The sequence below is a fragment of the Dendrobates tinctorius genome, unplaced genomic scaffold, assembly GCF_039654945.1.
Source record: "Dendrobates tinctorius isolate UK_male_01 unplaced genomic scaffold, ASM3965494v1 ptg000241l, whole genome shotgun sequence".
Lineage (NCBI taxonomy): Eukaryota > Metazoa > Chordata > Amphibia > Anura > Dendrobatidae > Dendrobates > Dendrobates tinctorius.
Window position 1 is genome coordinate 5,235,588 of NW_027361908.1, and position 13,856 is coordinate 5,249,443.

The 13,856-nt window shown below is 44.4% G+C and overlaps 1 protein-coding gene across 3 annotated transcripts in view; it reads right to left on the reverse strand.

Moving 5' to 3' along the window:
- CDK17 (cyclin dependent kinase 17) overlaps positions 1 to 13,856 on the reverse strand; it is a 273,841-nt gene that overhangs the window by 42,121 nt on the left and 217,864 nt on the right. For all 3 annotated transcript variants that reach the window (XM_073556929.1, XM_073556930.1, XM_073556931.1), the window contains 3 exons: positions 3,760 to 3,885; positions 2,943 to 2,999; positions 1,416 to 1,530 (listed from right to left, as the gene is read on the reverse strand). In XM_073556929.1, coding sequence (XP_073413030.1) covers positions 1,416 to 1,530; positions 2,943 to 2,999; positions 3,760 to 3,885 — 298 coding nt within the window. The remainder of the gene's footprint in view (positions 1 to 1,415; positions 1,531 to 2,942; positions 3,000 to 3,759; positions 3,886 to 13,856) is intronic.

Below are 13,856 nucleotides of genomic sequence, written 5' to 3' on the forward strand. Positions count from 1 at the left end.
GTCTAGGAACAGACATAGGAAACAATTCGAGAGCAGCAGATGGTACTTGCTACAAAGCATTGGAGGACACGAACCAATTTAAGGAATCTTTTTAAATGATGACATTTGCAGGAAGGGGAGGGGGGTGGGAAAAGGTGGGATTATGGTTTAATGTCATGAACATACTGTAGTTGTTTGTACCCCTTTTCCTTGATAAGTACTTGAACCCACTTTCCCTGCCTCTGCTGCTGAAAGACATCCCAACAGCATGATGTTGCCACCAGCATGCTCCAATGTGAGGATGGTGTTCTTGGGGTGATGAAATGTCTTGGTTTGTCGCCAGACATAGCATTTACCTTGGTGGCAAAGAAGTTCAATTTTTATATCATCTGACCACAGCACCTTCCTCCATACATTTGGGGATTCTGCCACATGTCTTTTGGCAAACAAAGCAAGCCTTACAAATTTTGTGTTTAAGTGAAAGCTTTTTTTCCTGTCTACTCTTCCATAAAGGCCAACTCTATGGAGTGTATGCCTTACTGTGGTTGTATGTACAGATACTTCATTCTCTGCTTGGAAACTTTGCAGCTCCTTCAGGGTTACCTTTCGTCTCAGTGACACCTCTCTGAGTAATGCCCTCCTTGCCAGGGGCTGAGTTTTGGTAGGCGGCCCACATAGTACCATGGTCTTTGAATTTGCAGAGAATGGATTAGTTGGCGCTCTAGGGGATCATCAGATTGACATACTGGTTTTTTTTGATAGCCCAACCATGACTTGTACTGTTCAAAAACTGCCACCGACTTATTTGGAAATCTTTTTGGTCTTTATGGTGGTGTTCGGCTAGTGGCGCCTCTTGCTTAATGGTGTTGCAGCCTTTGTGACCTTTCAGAAAAGGTGCGTATATTCTGACAGACCATGTGACACTCAAATTGCACACAGGTGGACTTCCTTTCACTAAGCATGTGACTTCTGAAGATATTTGCTTGCACCAGAAATGTTTCGGGGCTTCATAGCAAAAGTGTGAATACACATCCACATGCCAATTTCTAGTTATTTGAACCCATAAATTTACTTTATGCGCATATCTTTCACATTTCACTTCACCAACTTAGACTATTTAGTGCTGATGGATCACACACAAATCGGATTACAAAAATAATTAAAGCACAGGTTGTAATGTAGCAAAATAGGCAAAAAGCCAACGGGGTGAATAATTTCTCAAGCCACTGTAAAGAAATAGACGGGAACTTTATTTTATTGCTTGCATTTTTGACTTGTGGTTTATCGGTGCAGACACGTTAGTCAGTGGTATCAAATATTTCTGCAAATAATTCCTATGCAGAAAAGTGTTTTATACTGTCAATTGAGTTCCTTTAATGTATTAACATGCAACATTGGCAAGAATAAGTCACAACCAGCAACTTTCAAAGCTTTACCTTCTCTAATGGCTGTGCATGGAGCTCCTTCTTCATGTTCCAGTCGGATTTCTTTCAGGGCTACAAGGTTCTCTGTTAACTTACTCCTTCCTTTAAATACTGTGGCATAAGTACCCTGAAAACAAAAATTTATCTTAAGAATTCACACAGATAATACGCTACTGACCATAGTGACTGCTTATCCAGACTCCAAAGTACATAGCACTAACAAACCTCTTGAATTTCAATAGATCTTCTAGCCAACAAGCTGATGACATTACGCGAGACAATGAAGGGCCAAGGGTAATGAAATTGGTCAAGAAAAGTGATGAGCAAATGTGCTCAGATGAGGAGTTATCCGAGCATGCTCGTGTGCTTACCGAGCATCTTCGGAGTGCTCGAATAATATGTTTGAATCCCCGCGGCTGTTAAACAGAAGCAACACATGCAGGGATTGCCTGTTTGTTAGGCCCTCCCTGCATGTGTTCCAACTGTCTAACAGCTGTGAGACATACAGCCATGGGGAATCGAACGTATTTTTCTAGCACACCAAGAGACACTCGGTTAGCACACGAGCATGCTCAGATAACACCTTATCCAAGCACGTTCACTCATCTCTAGTCAAGAATTAAAAAAGATCATACAAGCCTCCACTGTTTTGCAAACTAAACAATGAAAACTTCTGAACTTCTTACGCACTTTGTCCCAGGTTGCCACCATAATCTCGGCTTGAATTTAACAATCTGGGCTCTTGAGAAATACAGGTCAACTTCAATAACCTGAGGCGGATTGTCTATACAATCTATGTCTCATACCAGAGTTTGTAACAATATCTTCAGATTAGGCATCTATAATTTGATAGTGAAATGCATTGGCAGAAAGAATCTTTCTCCTGTCATGACAGTTTATTGCCATGTACCAGTGTAGAATAAAATGCCTTAGGTCGGGTTCAGTTGGCTGTATATCATATTTACCCTGACCTAAGGCTGAGGCATTTCATTTTAAACGGGTACACGACGTATGTTTCTAGTCACCTGACAGATGTAATCAGCCACCGGCCTCTGTGGTCAAGTGACCGAAGAACGGAAGGTCATTACTGCACTGGATGCAGTGTTTAAGGTAGGCGAGTATACCAGATTTTAGACACTTGGCACCCTTCATTTTAATCCAATGGAGTGGAACCCTTCTTGAGTGCCCAATCTTCCTCACAGGAATGCCATATACCTATGATACATATGTATACCTTGTAATTGTTTGAAACCATCCTTGCTTCTCGTACATTTCTGAAAATATGGACTGCTTCCTTAAAGGAGTTGTACAGGCTTAGGGCGAAAGTCAGCAGCCACTGTGACCGCTAACAGCCGAATTGTGTAGGGTGCGCATATTTGGATATGTGCGGTCACAAGCCAATTGGACACGTTTGGCTTCTATTGATAGAAGTGAATCATCATTATTCAAACGAGAAAATAAATTTATAACAATGTAGTAGCTTGTTTATATGTTCAGTATATCACATCTAAATTATATCATTAGAACTTATTTACGAACCTCTCCGAGCTTCTCCAATTTGACGTACGTTTCCATCTTCCCAAAGCCAATTTCTGACTGTGATTGCAATATGAAAAGAAAAAATGGTTATCCTAGGATGGTACAAATCGTTCAGGAACATAGTTAATGCTATTTTGGAAAAAAAAAAAAAAAAAAAAAACATAAAAGCTATACCACCACTACAAGGTGTACCCAATCGGGATAGTCCTAGACTGTCTCCAGTATTAAAACCTTACCTTTGGTCATCCGACTTCAATGTGCCTGTCTGTGAAATGGCCACAGTGTAAACGTGTCATATGCATTGCATATATACTACATAGTAACATAGTTTTTAAGGTTGAAGGGAGACTAAGTCCATCTAGTACAACCCACAGCCTAACATGTTGATCCAGAGGAAGGCAAAAAAAAAACCCATGTGGCAAACACTAAGCTCCACATTGGGGAAAAAATATCCTTCACGACTCCACATACAGCAAGCAGACTAGTTCCCTGGATCAACGCCCTATCAAGGAATCTAATATATATACCCTGCAACATTATACAATGTACTGGATGCGGTGAATCTGCATGGTTCAGTGAACACATGCGGTTTCAACTGCGTTCAATAGCTGGCAGCGCTTTGGATGCAGCGGACATGTGCTGCGTCCAAAGCACTGCCACTTCCGGATCGTGGGCACGTACCTTTACTGTTTTTTTGTTTTTTTTTTCTTAACTATACTCAAAAGGCTTTAGCGTGAAGCACTGGACTTTTTTCTGTCAAAAGGGACGAGACTACATCATTAGGTATTTGCAATGTAAGTAGACAGTGCTACATTACCAGTGAAGCTCTTCGAGATCGTCTGCTCATTGGTTGATCAAACTGTGGGCTATTAATCTGCAGTTTCTCTAAATATCCGTCAGGTATCCTGATGTCCGCAGGAAGTGAGAGACGCTTATTTAAGTCCTTACAGAAAAGGCGAAAAAAGTCATAAGTTGCAAAATGTATACATGGACATATGCCAGTCTATAAAATACTAGCAGGAAGAGTTGTCTAGATCTCTATATGCTCTAAAGACAGTAAATCTGTAACACGTATATTATATTCTAATCTAAAAAATCTACTAAATTGGCATTTTCATTAACATGCTGTTCATAAATGGGTTTGTAGGATATAACAGATCATAATCTATTGCCGTATAGCCGCACAAGAGTATAAATGAGAAAAAGGCACAATATGGCAGAGATCGCCATACCAAGGAAGGCAGAAAACAACTAAACCTTGCTGTAATGGAATATACCAAATACGTATATCTACAAACATTCAATGACACAAAATTAAGCACATCAATCAGGTTTTACCAACAAGGACTTTTTTTTGCGATGTAGACAAGGAGCTTGTTCATGGAGGTTACACATTTTGGAAGGTTTCTTCACTTTGTTGTGATCATGTTTACTTAATTCTAAATATGGAGCATGACCACAATATGCGACCACTAATGTGCACAGTAATTACACTCGATATTGAGATCTTAACCTATTTTTGGTCCCTCCATGTACCTATGAATTTATAGATGTTTTTCTTTTTAGATGTTTGCTCTACTACAGTATAATAGCCTTTGACAGAGGTGTCGTGAGGTCAACGGCACACCTGTAGCTTGACATCTGGCTCATTGCTAAATATCATGCATATGCCCTGCTGTGTGACTTCAAGTTTCTCTTGAAGTACAAAATGGATCAATCATGAAAAATGTAATACAGCCATTTCTTTTAAGTGTCAGAACAACCAATTATCAACACATAAGACTTGATGTTGCTTATGCTACTGGGCAGCCCGTGTGGTCTAAAAGTGCTAACTTGGCCCACAGTCTCTGGAGTTGTCTCCCATCAAGCACATCTGGGAAGTCATTGGTCTGAAAATGTCAAACAAGCGTGGTGTAAAGTTTACCAGAATTCTGGTACATTTAGCCGACAAACAATCTGTTTCTTATCAAAGTCTGCTATGTGGGATATCGGATTGATAAACCAAACAGACGTTTCCAGTTTTTAGTTCATTTAGCATAAGAAAAATCTGATATCTACAAAACCTGCAGAGTTCCCTAGAGATTGCAGTCAGCTGCAGATTACATAAAAGGTTTCCTACGCAATAGTGATCGATGCTACATTTACTACCAGTCTAGGCTTCCAACCATTTAGCTAGTTACACTATCACAAGTCAGTGTGTCTTCTGCATCAAAAAGGCGGCTACTTGGAATGGATGAAGGTCAATGACAAAATAGATTGCTTGATTTTGTGATTTTAACCAACACCGGACACAATGAACCAAAAAAAAAAAAAAAACCCCATGCACTGAATTTTTCGGTGGTCTGAAAGAACATGGCACATGTCATCCAGTGAGTCTTCTAGTCTGCAACATTAAAAAGCATTATATATTCTGCAGAAAAATATGCTAAGTCAAGTGCTTGAAAGAAAAAGGAGTTTCTAAAATAACGTGATTCACTGAAAACTAACATATCAAGTAGCTTACCATAATAAAACAGGGCAGCTAGTGTGGCATTCAAAAGCCTTGCACTTTCCCACCTGGTAGAAATAGCTTACATTTGATTGCCAAGCTTGCAAGGGACTTTCATGCTTTTAAGGCAATGTACAATAGTTATTGAGGATGACACTTAAAGATGACCTGGTACCACCACTGATAATTCAGGAGCACCTTTTTATGTATAACGGTGTGTTCTGCAGTTCCTTTGTTATCCTGCCTGATTATTACTGAGTACATTGACAACAGGAAATTACCACACTCTGCAACATAAATCAGATACTGGCCGGGTTATTGTAGACATGTACGTTTCATGAAAGCCAAGCACGGATTATGCGTTTTGAATGACTAGTCCCTGGGTACTTTTATCCCAATATTGCTCCCAATGACAGATAGGTGTGGGTGTGTGCGTGTGTATGGAAAGACCTGCAAGTATATGGGCGCAGTCAGATGGTCGTATAAATCGGACTAAGATCAGAACACAGTGCAATGACTGGCCAGCGGCTCTCCCGACTTGCGCTTGACAGCTGCATAGAAATACATGAAGAAGCTGTTACGCTTGTCAATCCATGCACTGAGTTCCGATCTCGGTTTATATGGCTGTCTGACTGCACCCTAATGCTGAGGGGGGAGGAGAAGCAGCCAGGGAGCAGTCTCTTGGACCGCAGAATAAAACATACGGACGTATGGTTCGGGCAGCATGAATCTCATGGTTGGTTGCCTTTAAATTGTGCCTTTTAAGGGGGTATTTTCAAGTTTAAAGTTTCAGTATTAAGTTTGCGTTCACATAAAATGACTCAAGAATCTGTTTTACACAAAAAAAGAAAAACACCCAGTAGCTTTTACAAGAGCCATCTTTTTACATGTTCCATAAATGTGCAGATAAGATATAATTTCTAAGGTCAGCTTTCATGTTTGGCTGTTCATCATAAGGGAACCCATGGCTCGAACAGGGCTGGGAATGTCAGTTTAATAATTCATGTACTACCCAACAGGCTAAGTAGTACTGATTTACACTCAAGAGCAAATCCGTATACAATCATTTCAAATCAGCAGGCTCAAATGCATCTGTGCTGCAGGCAGGCTCTGCTGCCTGGTTTAAGGATGAATGACTCCCTGATAACAATGACAGATATGACCACTGTTCTAATGTCAGAGACAGCATAGAAGTGAATGCAGTTCGCTTAAGGAAAAGTAGCAACATATGCATCAAAAGAGTAACCGCAACAACTAGTGAGTTCAAACCACAAATAGAAAGAAATTATCCAGCCAAAAAATCTCTTTTTAAAGCAGATCTATAACCAAATTTCACAATACAACTTGCATAAATTACAAGAAAGTTTTCTTAGGGTGTGTGCAGACGCTGCGGATTAATCCGCACGGATTTTGCAAAAACCGTAGGTCAAAAGACCTGCGGATTATCTGCGGTTTTGTCCTGCGGATTTACCATCTCCACAATGGTGGAGATAGGAACCCGCTGCGGATTCCGCAGAAAGAATTGACATGTCAATTCTTTCTGCGGTTTCAAAACCGCAGCAAATCCGCACGGATTTTTCCGCAACGTCTACACAACGTTTTTTTTTTACCATTCATTTGAATGGTACTGTACACCGCAGCTAAAACTGCTGCTGGTCCGCAGCGGCCAAAACCGCAGCGGAATCCGCAGCGTGTGCACATACCCTTATACCTAATAAGGATGTTTTATTTACTTTGAAGATTGATGTCAGAATAGATGTATAATCTTTTATGAAAATTTACCTCAACCTCCACCCATAGTCTGATTAAACCACTCCTCAGTATCCTCCTCTCTGCTGTAATCTCCCACTGCTCAGCACAAGCTGCAGCTGTCAAGCTGAGAGAGTGGAGAATTAACACATTTGGACTCGTCTCAATCTTAAGTTGGACTCCTAAAAAGTTGATTATAATACAATGTACAGTAATTACAACATGAATTTTCAAAGTAAGCAAACTGGCTTCATCAGGTCTAAGATTTAGTAATTTAAATAGGTTGTATTGTGAAATATGGTGATATACCCACTTTAACCCCTTAATGAAAGCCAATACATCTTTTTACTGATCTGAGATATAAGGGAATATCATCCCCACACAGGTGACAATCCAGCAGCTGTCAACTTTACATTATAGCTGACAACTTGCTGTATCACAAACGATCAGTGTTGGCACCGTCCATATCTGTTTCACCCCTTAGTTGCTGCTTTCAAAAGTGACTACATCGGAAAAATGGTTAATAGATTTTGGGGGCTTCCGCTTTAATCTAATTGACACACCGAGATTATGATTGTGTGGTCCTGATGTTTGCCATAGCAGTTCATGGCCAAATAGCGGCCTTAAAGTCTCCCGGATATAGTGGTCAGTTTAGAAGTTAGTGACATTTAGGTGGTAAACATTTTTTCATTCCTGCTATACCACTTTGCAATAATTCCTGAAAATCACCTGAAGGGTTAATAAACTACCTGACAGAAGTTTTCAATATGTCAGGGGGTGTTGTTTTTAAAATGGTATCACTTTTTGGGGTTCTCCAATATATAGCACCCCCAAAGTCACTTCAAACCTGGATAGGTCCCTCAAAAAATAAATTTTGTAACTTTCCTTGAAAAAATGAAAAATTACTGCTACATTTTTAAACCTCCTAAAAGGCTAACAAAATAAACTAGAGTTTTAAAAATGGTGCTGATGTAAGGCAGACATGTGGGAAATGTTATTTATTAATGTTTTTTTGTGATATGACTATCTGGATTAAACGGATAATCATTCAAAGTTTGAAAATTGCTATTTTTTTTACATTTTTGTGAAGTTTCTGATATCTTTTATAAATAAACAAAACATATCAACCTAAATTCACCATTATCATAAATTATAATGTGCCACGAAAAAACAATCTCAAAATCAATGAGATTTCTTGAAGCGTTCCAGAGTTATCACCACATAAAGTGATATTGGTCAGAATTTTAAAAATTGGCTCCGTCACTAAGGGGTTAACAGTCACAAAATTTGAATTCTTAAAAAATGATGTTTATTTTCATTTATATATTTTGAAGAATATAGCAAAATACTGTGGGTACAGAAAGTATTCATACCCCTTTAAATTTTTCACTCTGTTTCATGGCAGCTCTTACAGAACCCCCCAGCACACCGAATAGGAGATGTATTCCCTTTAAGGGCCCGTCACACTAAGCGATATCGCAAGCAATATTGCTATAACGTCACTGGTTTTGTGACGCAGTAGCGATATTGCTAGCGATATCGCTATGTGTGATACTTACCTCCGACCGGCTCCCCCGCTGGTTATCGCTGATCGTGCGAGAACGTCCTGGGCAGTTTCTCGTCAGCTTTCTGCTGTGGCGACGAGCGACGCGTGGACGCGGGCGGGAGGACGTCTTCATCGCCTCGTCTGACAGGTAATTAGCGACCGCTGCTATGTCGCTGGTGAGATCTGCCTGTTTGGCAGCTCACTAGCAACCACTTAGCGATGCACCAGCGATCCTGACGGGGTCATATCGTTGTCGGGATCGGTGGTGCATCGCTAAGTGTGACAGTACCTTAATGCAACAACTGACCGGCTGCGACCCCCTGGGCAGAGGTAAACAAGATTTCCCACTTCTGATCTCCCCCCACCTTTGTAAATCCCACAGCTATTGTAATGAACGTCTGGCATCTTAATTGGAGCCTGTTAACTACTGGCCCGACACACATTGATTGTCCTGCCCTCTGTATGTATATATATTCTGAGACCGATGAGTAAAATGTCACACTGGAAATACATGGAGTAGCAGTGATCTTTTATATGTTCCCATGTTACAAAGCCTTTCGAACCAGCGTCCTTCATTCAGAAGTGAGGAAAAGCAGAGTGAACCTCCTGAGAAACGGGGTGGTAATGTAAGAGGTATTACAGCACAGAAGACCCCGTTACACTGGTGGCAGACAGCGGGATATGATACCCCGTCTATAGGAGTAAAGGACTGAATAGAAAACAACTACCAGGAGTTAAAGAGGAATATATTAAAAGACCTGGTGGAAGCTCGAGGGTTAATCGCCAGCAACAAAAAAGCCGATTTGATAGCAGCCATCATGGAACATGACAGTGCAGCGCCCCCCAATGTGAACGTGGAAGAGACTGAATTCCAGAGGGAGGTAAAGAGCAGACTGGCATTCTATGGCCCAAACCCTGCAGTAGAGATCGTACGAGAGGTGATGGCTGATGTGCGTACTGATCTGAAGGAAAAGATGGCAGAGCGGACCAGGATAGCACTAGCCAAGATGGAGATGGCAGAGCGGAGAGAGGAGAGTCAGCGAGCAGGGGGAGCTCTGGCCCCCGCCTAGGTACTGTCAGCAGTAAGCTACAAAAAAATCCAGTATAATGCCTTCCGACAGTTGGGGGAGGCAGAGAAAGACATTTATGGCTTTCTGCAGGACTTTGAGCGGCAGTGTGCCCTTCATCAAGTGAAGCCGGGGGATTGGGTTCAGGTTCTGGCCAGCAAGCTGACAGGCCGGGCAGCGGACGCCTATCACATGGTACCTGATGAGACCTGCAAGGACTATGAGCGGGTCAAAGAAGTGATCTTGGCCCGGTATGCGCTGACACCAGAGGCATACCGCCAAAAGTTCCGCGGACTTTTAAAACAGGTAACAGATACTCACGCTGAATGGGCCTGTAAACTATGGCGGTCACTGCTACAGTGGGTACAAGGGAGCCAAGCAACCACTAAGGAGGACGTCCTACAGCTCTTCTTGTTAGAGCGATTCTTTACTGGACTAAACCCAGAAACACAAGAATGGCTTCGGGACAGACGGCCAATAAGACTCTTGAGGAGGCCGCTCATCTGGCTGATTAACATCATGATGCCAGGAGGTCTCAGTTGTTAGGAGCAAAGACTGTCACTAGGGGCACTCCCATGGGTCTGGAGGCCCCTAAACCACAGAAGGTTGTCGGGGGAACAGCTAAAACCCCAGCTTACCAGAGTCCCCCTGGGGTGTGATGCAACACCTGCCATCAGTTGGGTCACCTGCAAAGAATGTCCCAACCGGACTCAGCGTACCCAGTGGCCAAAGGCGGGAACGGCTACCGTCAACCGAGCCGCTGTACACTACTACCAGGGCGAAGCTGACCCGGCATTGGGGGCTATGACTAATCCGGGGATGAAAGAGATGGAGGAAGTGCTGCGTGAAGTAGACCCCGTGCAGGCAGCCCAGACAGATAATCAACAACAGCATCGACAGGCAGTGTGAGTTAATGGGAAATGTATGTAGGGACTAAGATTCCGGAGCAACTTTGACCCTTGTGAAGCCTCATCTCGTCCGGGACGAAGAGAAAACGGACCAGACAGTGGCCATCCGTGTAGCAGGGGGAGCCATACATCAACTGCCCACTGCCAGGATTCACCTGAACTGGGGAGAATTGGGGATGGCCTTGTTGAGGTCGGCCTGATGGAGGATTTGCCTGCAGACATCTTGCTGGGAAATGACTTGGGGCCCATGTTGTCTGCATTCTCGGTCGCCCCTCTGGCTGAGACCTATCCTGTGACCACCCGGAGACCAGCTCGAGCTGCGGAGGCGGAATCACACTCAGAGGCAGCCCAGGTAAGACACCCCAGCCCTACACGTATTCCCATAGCCAGACACATTTCTTGGGCCACCCCAGCTGAGATTAAAAGGGAGGTACTTGAGGATCCCTCATTACAGGGGTATCGTGGGAAGGCACAAGAGGGGAGAGGAGTACTGGAAGGGGAACAGTTTGTATGGCATCAGGGACTCCTCTACCGGGTTACAGAGCAGTGCCACACAGGGACAAGCCCCACTATAAAACGACAGCTGGTAGTTTCCAAGAAGTATAGGCAGGAGCTACTGCGAATCACTCATGACATACCCTTAGCCGGGCACCTCGGCGTCAGTCGCACCAGGCATCGTCTGACACAAAACTTCTTTTGGCCGGGGGTAACCTATGATGTTCGTCAGTACTGTCAGACCTGTGACAGTTGCCAGCGCATTGGCAAGAGGGGAGATCACTGCAAGGCCAAACTACACCCCCTCCCCCATTGTGGAGGAGCCATTTAGCCGAGTAGCGGTTGATCTGATAGGGCCGTTAGCCAAACCCAGTCCATCAGGGAAAAAGTATATATTGACAGTGGTAGATTATGCCACACGGTATCCAGAGGCGGTTGCATTACCTAACATACTGGCAGAGACGATGGTGGCTGCCCTGCTCCAGGTTCTCTCACGGGTTGGATTTCCCCGAGAGGTTATCTTGGACCAAGGTACCCAGTTTACAGCAGAGGTGACCAACCAACTGTGGAAGCTGTGCGGCGTAAAATCCATTAGAAGCGCCCCGTACCACCCGCAAACCAATGGGTTGTGTGAACATTTTAACGGAACATTAAAACAACTCATTGGGACTTTTACCAGGACCTACAGGGACTGAGAGAAATTCTTGCCACACCTCCTGTTTGCCTATCTGGAGGTGCCGCAAGAATCCACGGGGTTCTCCCCGTTCAAACTGTTATACGGGAGGCGGGCAAGGGGACCCCTAGACTTAGTGCGACAACACTGGGAAGGGGAGGGAACCATAGAAGGGATACCTATTGTGCCCTATGTGCTGGAATTCCAAGACCGCCAACAGAAGTTGACTCAGGCTGTACGTGGGAACATGCAGGCGGCCCAACGGCGCCAGCGCGTATGATCGGAGGGCCAGAGAACGCACCTTTGAGATAGGACAGAAGGTCCTGGTGTTAGCACCAACTAGGCAGAACAAGTTCAAAGCTGCATGGCAGGGGGCCTACCAGGTAGTGGGGAAAATAGCCGACACCACCTACAATGTCGCCGATTGTCGCCCAGGGTTATCTGCATGTTCCACGAGAATATGCTGAAGCCCTACCGGGAGCTCCCTGAAAAGGTAGTGGCCATCTGTGCACCCGAAGCAGAGGATTTAGCAGGACTCCCCTTGCCTGATGTCTTAGGGGAGAGGACTCAGTCTAAAACATGGGACCAGGCACACTTGGGAGAAAACCTAGGGCCCCGGGAGAGACAGCAGGCGGAGGCGTTGTTGATGTAGCGACAGAGGATGTTTTCAGAGAGACCAGGGTACACCCGCCTGGCGCAACCACAAGGTTAAGACCCAGGATCATGAAGAGGAGGATGAATGAACTCATGGAGATCAACATCCGACACTGCGGAGACACCATCACGTGTTTCTCAACGCAGTGATTCTAGAGCACTGCCCCCATCCCTTATGGGAAATATGTAAAACATGCAAAACAGACGCCGCGGAGACACCATCACGTGTTTCTCAACGCAAGCAATGACCAGCCAGGTCTTTGCCCGGGAAGGAACAACCACGGGAAGGGCAGTCTCCAATGAAGGAAACCACCTATGCCAAAACATGGTATCCATCCACATACAGCTGTTTCGGGGTATTGCCCCTCATCAGTGTGGAGTAGGAAACTGGCTGGTAGGAGCAATGCCTAGTAAAAACCATTGGAGACTGCCCTTCCCGTGGTTGTTCCTTCCCGGGCAAAGACCTGGCTGGTCATTGCTTGCGTTGAGAAACACGTGATGGTGTCTCCACGGCGTCTGTTTTGCATGTTTTACATATTTCCCATAAGGGATGGGGGCAGTGCTCTAGAATCACTGCGTTGAGAAACACGTGATGGTGTCTCCGCAGTGTCGGATGTTGATCTCCATGAGTTCATTCATCCTCCTCTTCATAGTCTTTTAACTAGGCATTGCTCCTACCAGCCAGTTTCCTACTCCACACTGATGAGGGGCAATACCCCGAAACAGCTGTATGTGGATGGATACCATGTTTTGGCATAGGTGGTTTCCTTCATTGGAGACTGCCCTTCCTGTGGTTGTTCCTTCCCGGGCAAAGACCTGGCTGGTCATTGCTTGCGTTGAGAAACACGTGATGGTGTCTCCGCGGCGTCTGTTTTGCATGTTTTACATATTTCCCATAAGGGATGGGGGCAGTGCTCTAGAATCACTGCGTTGAGAAACACGTGATGGTGTCTCCGCAGTGTCGGATGTTGATCTCCATGAGTTCATTCATCCTCCTCTTCATAGTCTTTTTACTAGGCATTGCTCCTACCAGCCAGTTTCCTACTCCACACTGATGAGGGGCAATACCCCGAAACAGCTGTATGTGGATGGATACCATGTTTTGGCATAGGTGGTTTCCTTCATTGGAGACTGCCCTTCCCGTGGTTGTTCCTTCCCGGGCAAAGACCTGGCTGGTCATTGCTTGCGTTGAGATACACGTGATGGTGTCTCCGCGGCGTCTGTTTTGCATGTTTTACATATTTCCCATAAGGGATGGGGGCAGTGCTCTAGAATCACTGCGTTGAGAAACACGTGATGGTGTCTCCGCAGTGTCGGATGTTGATCTCCATGAG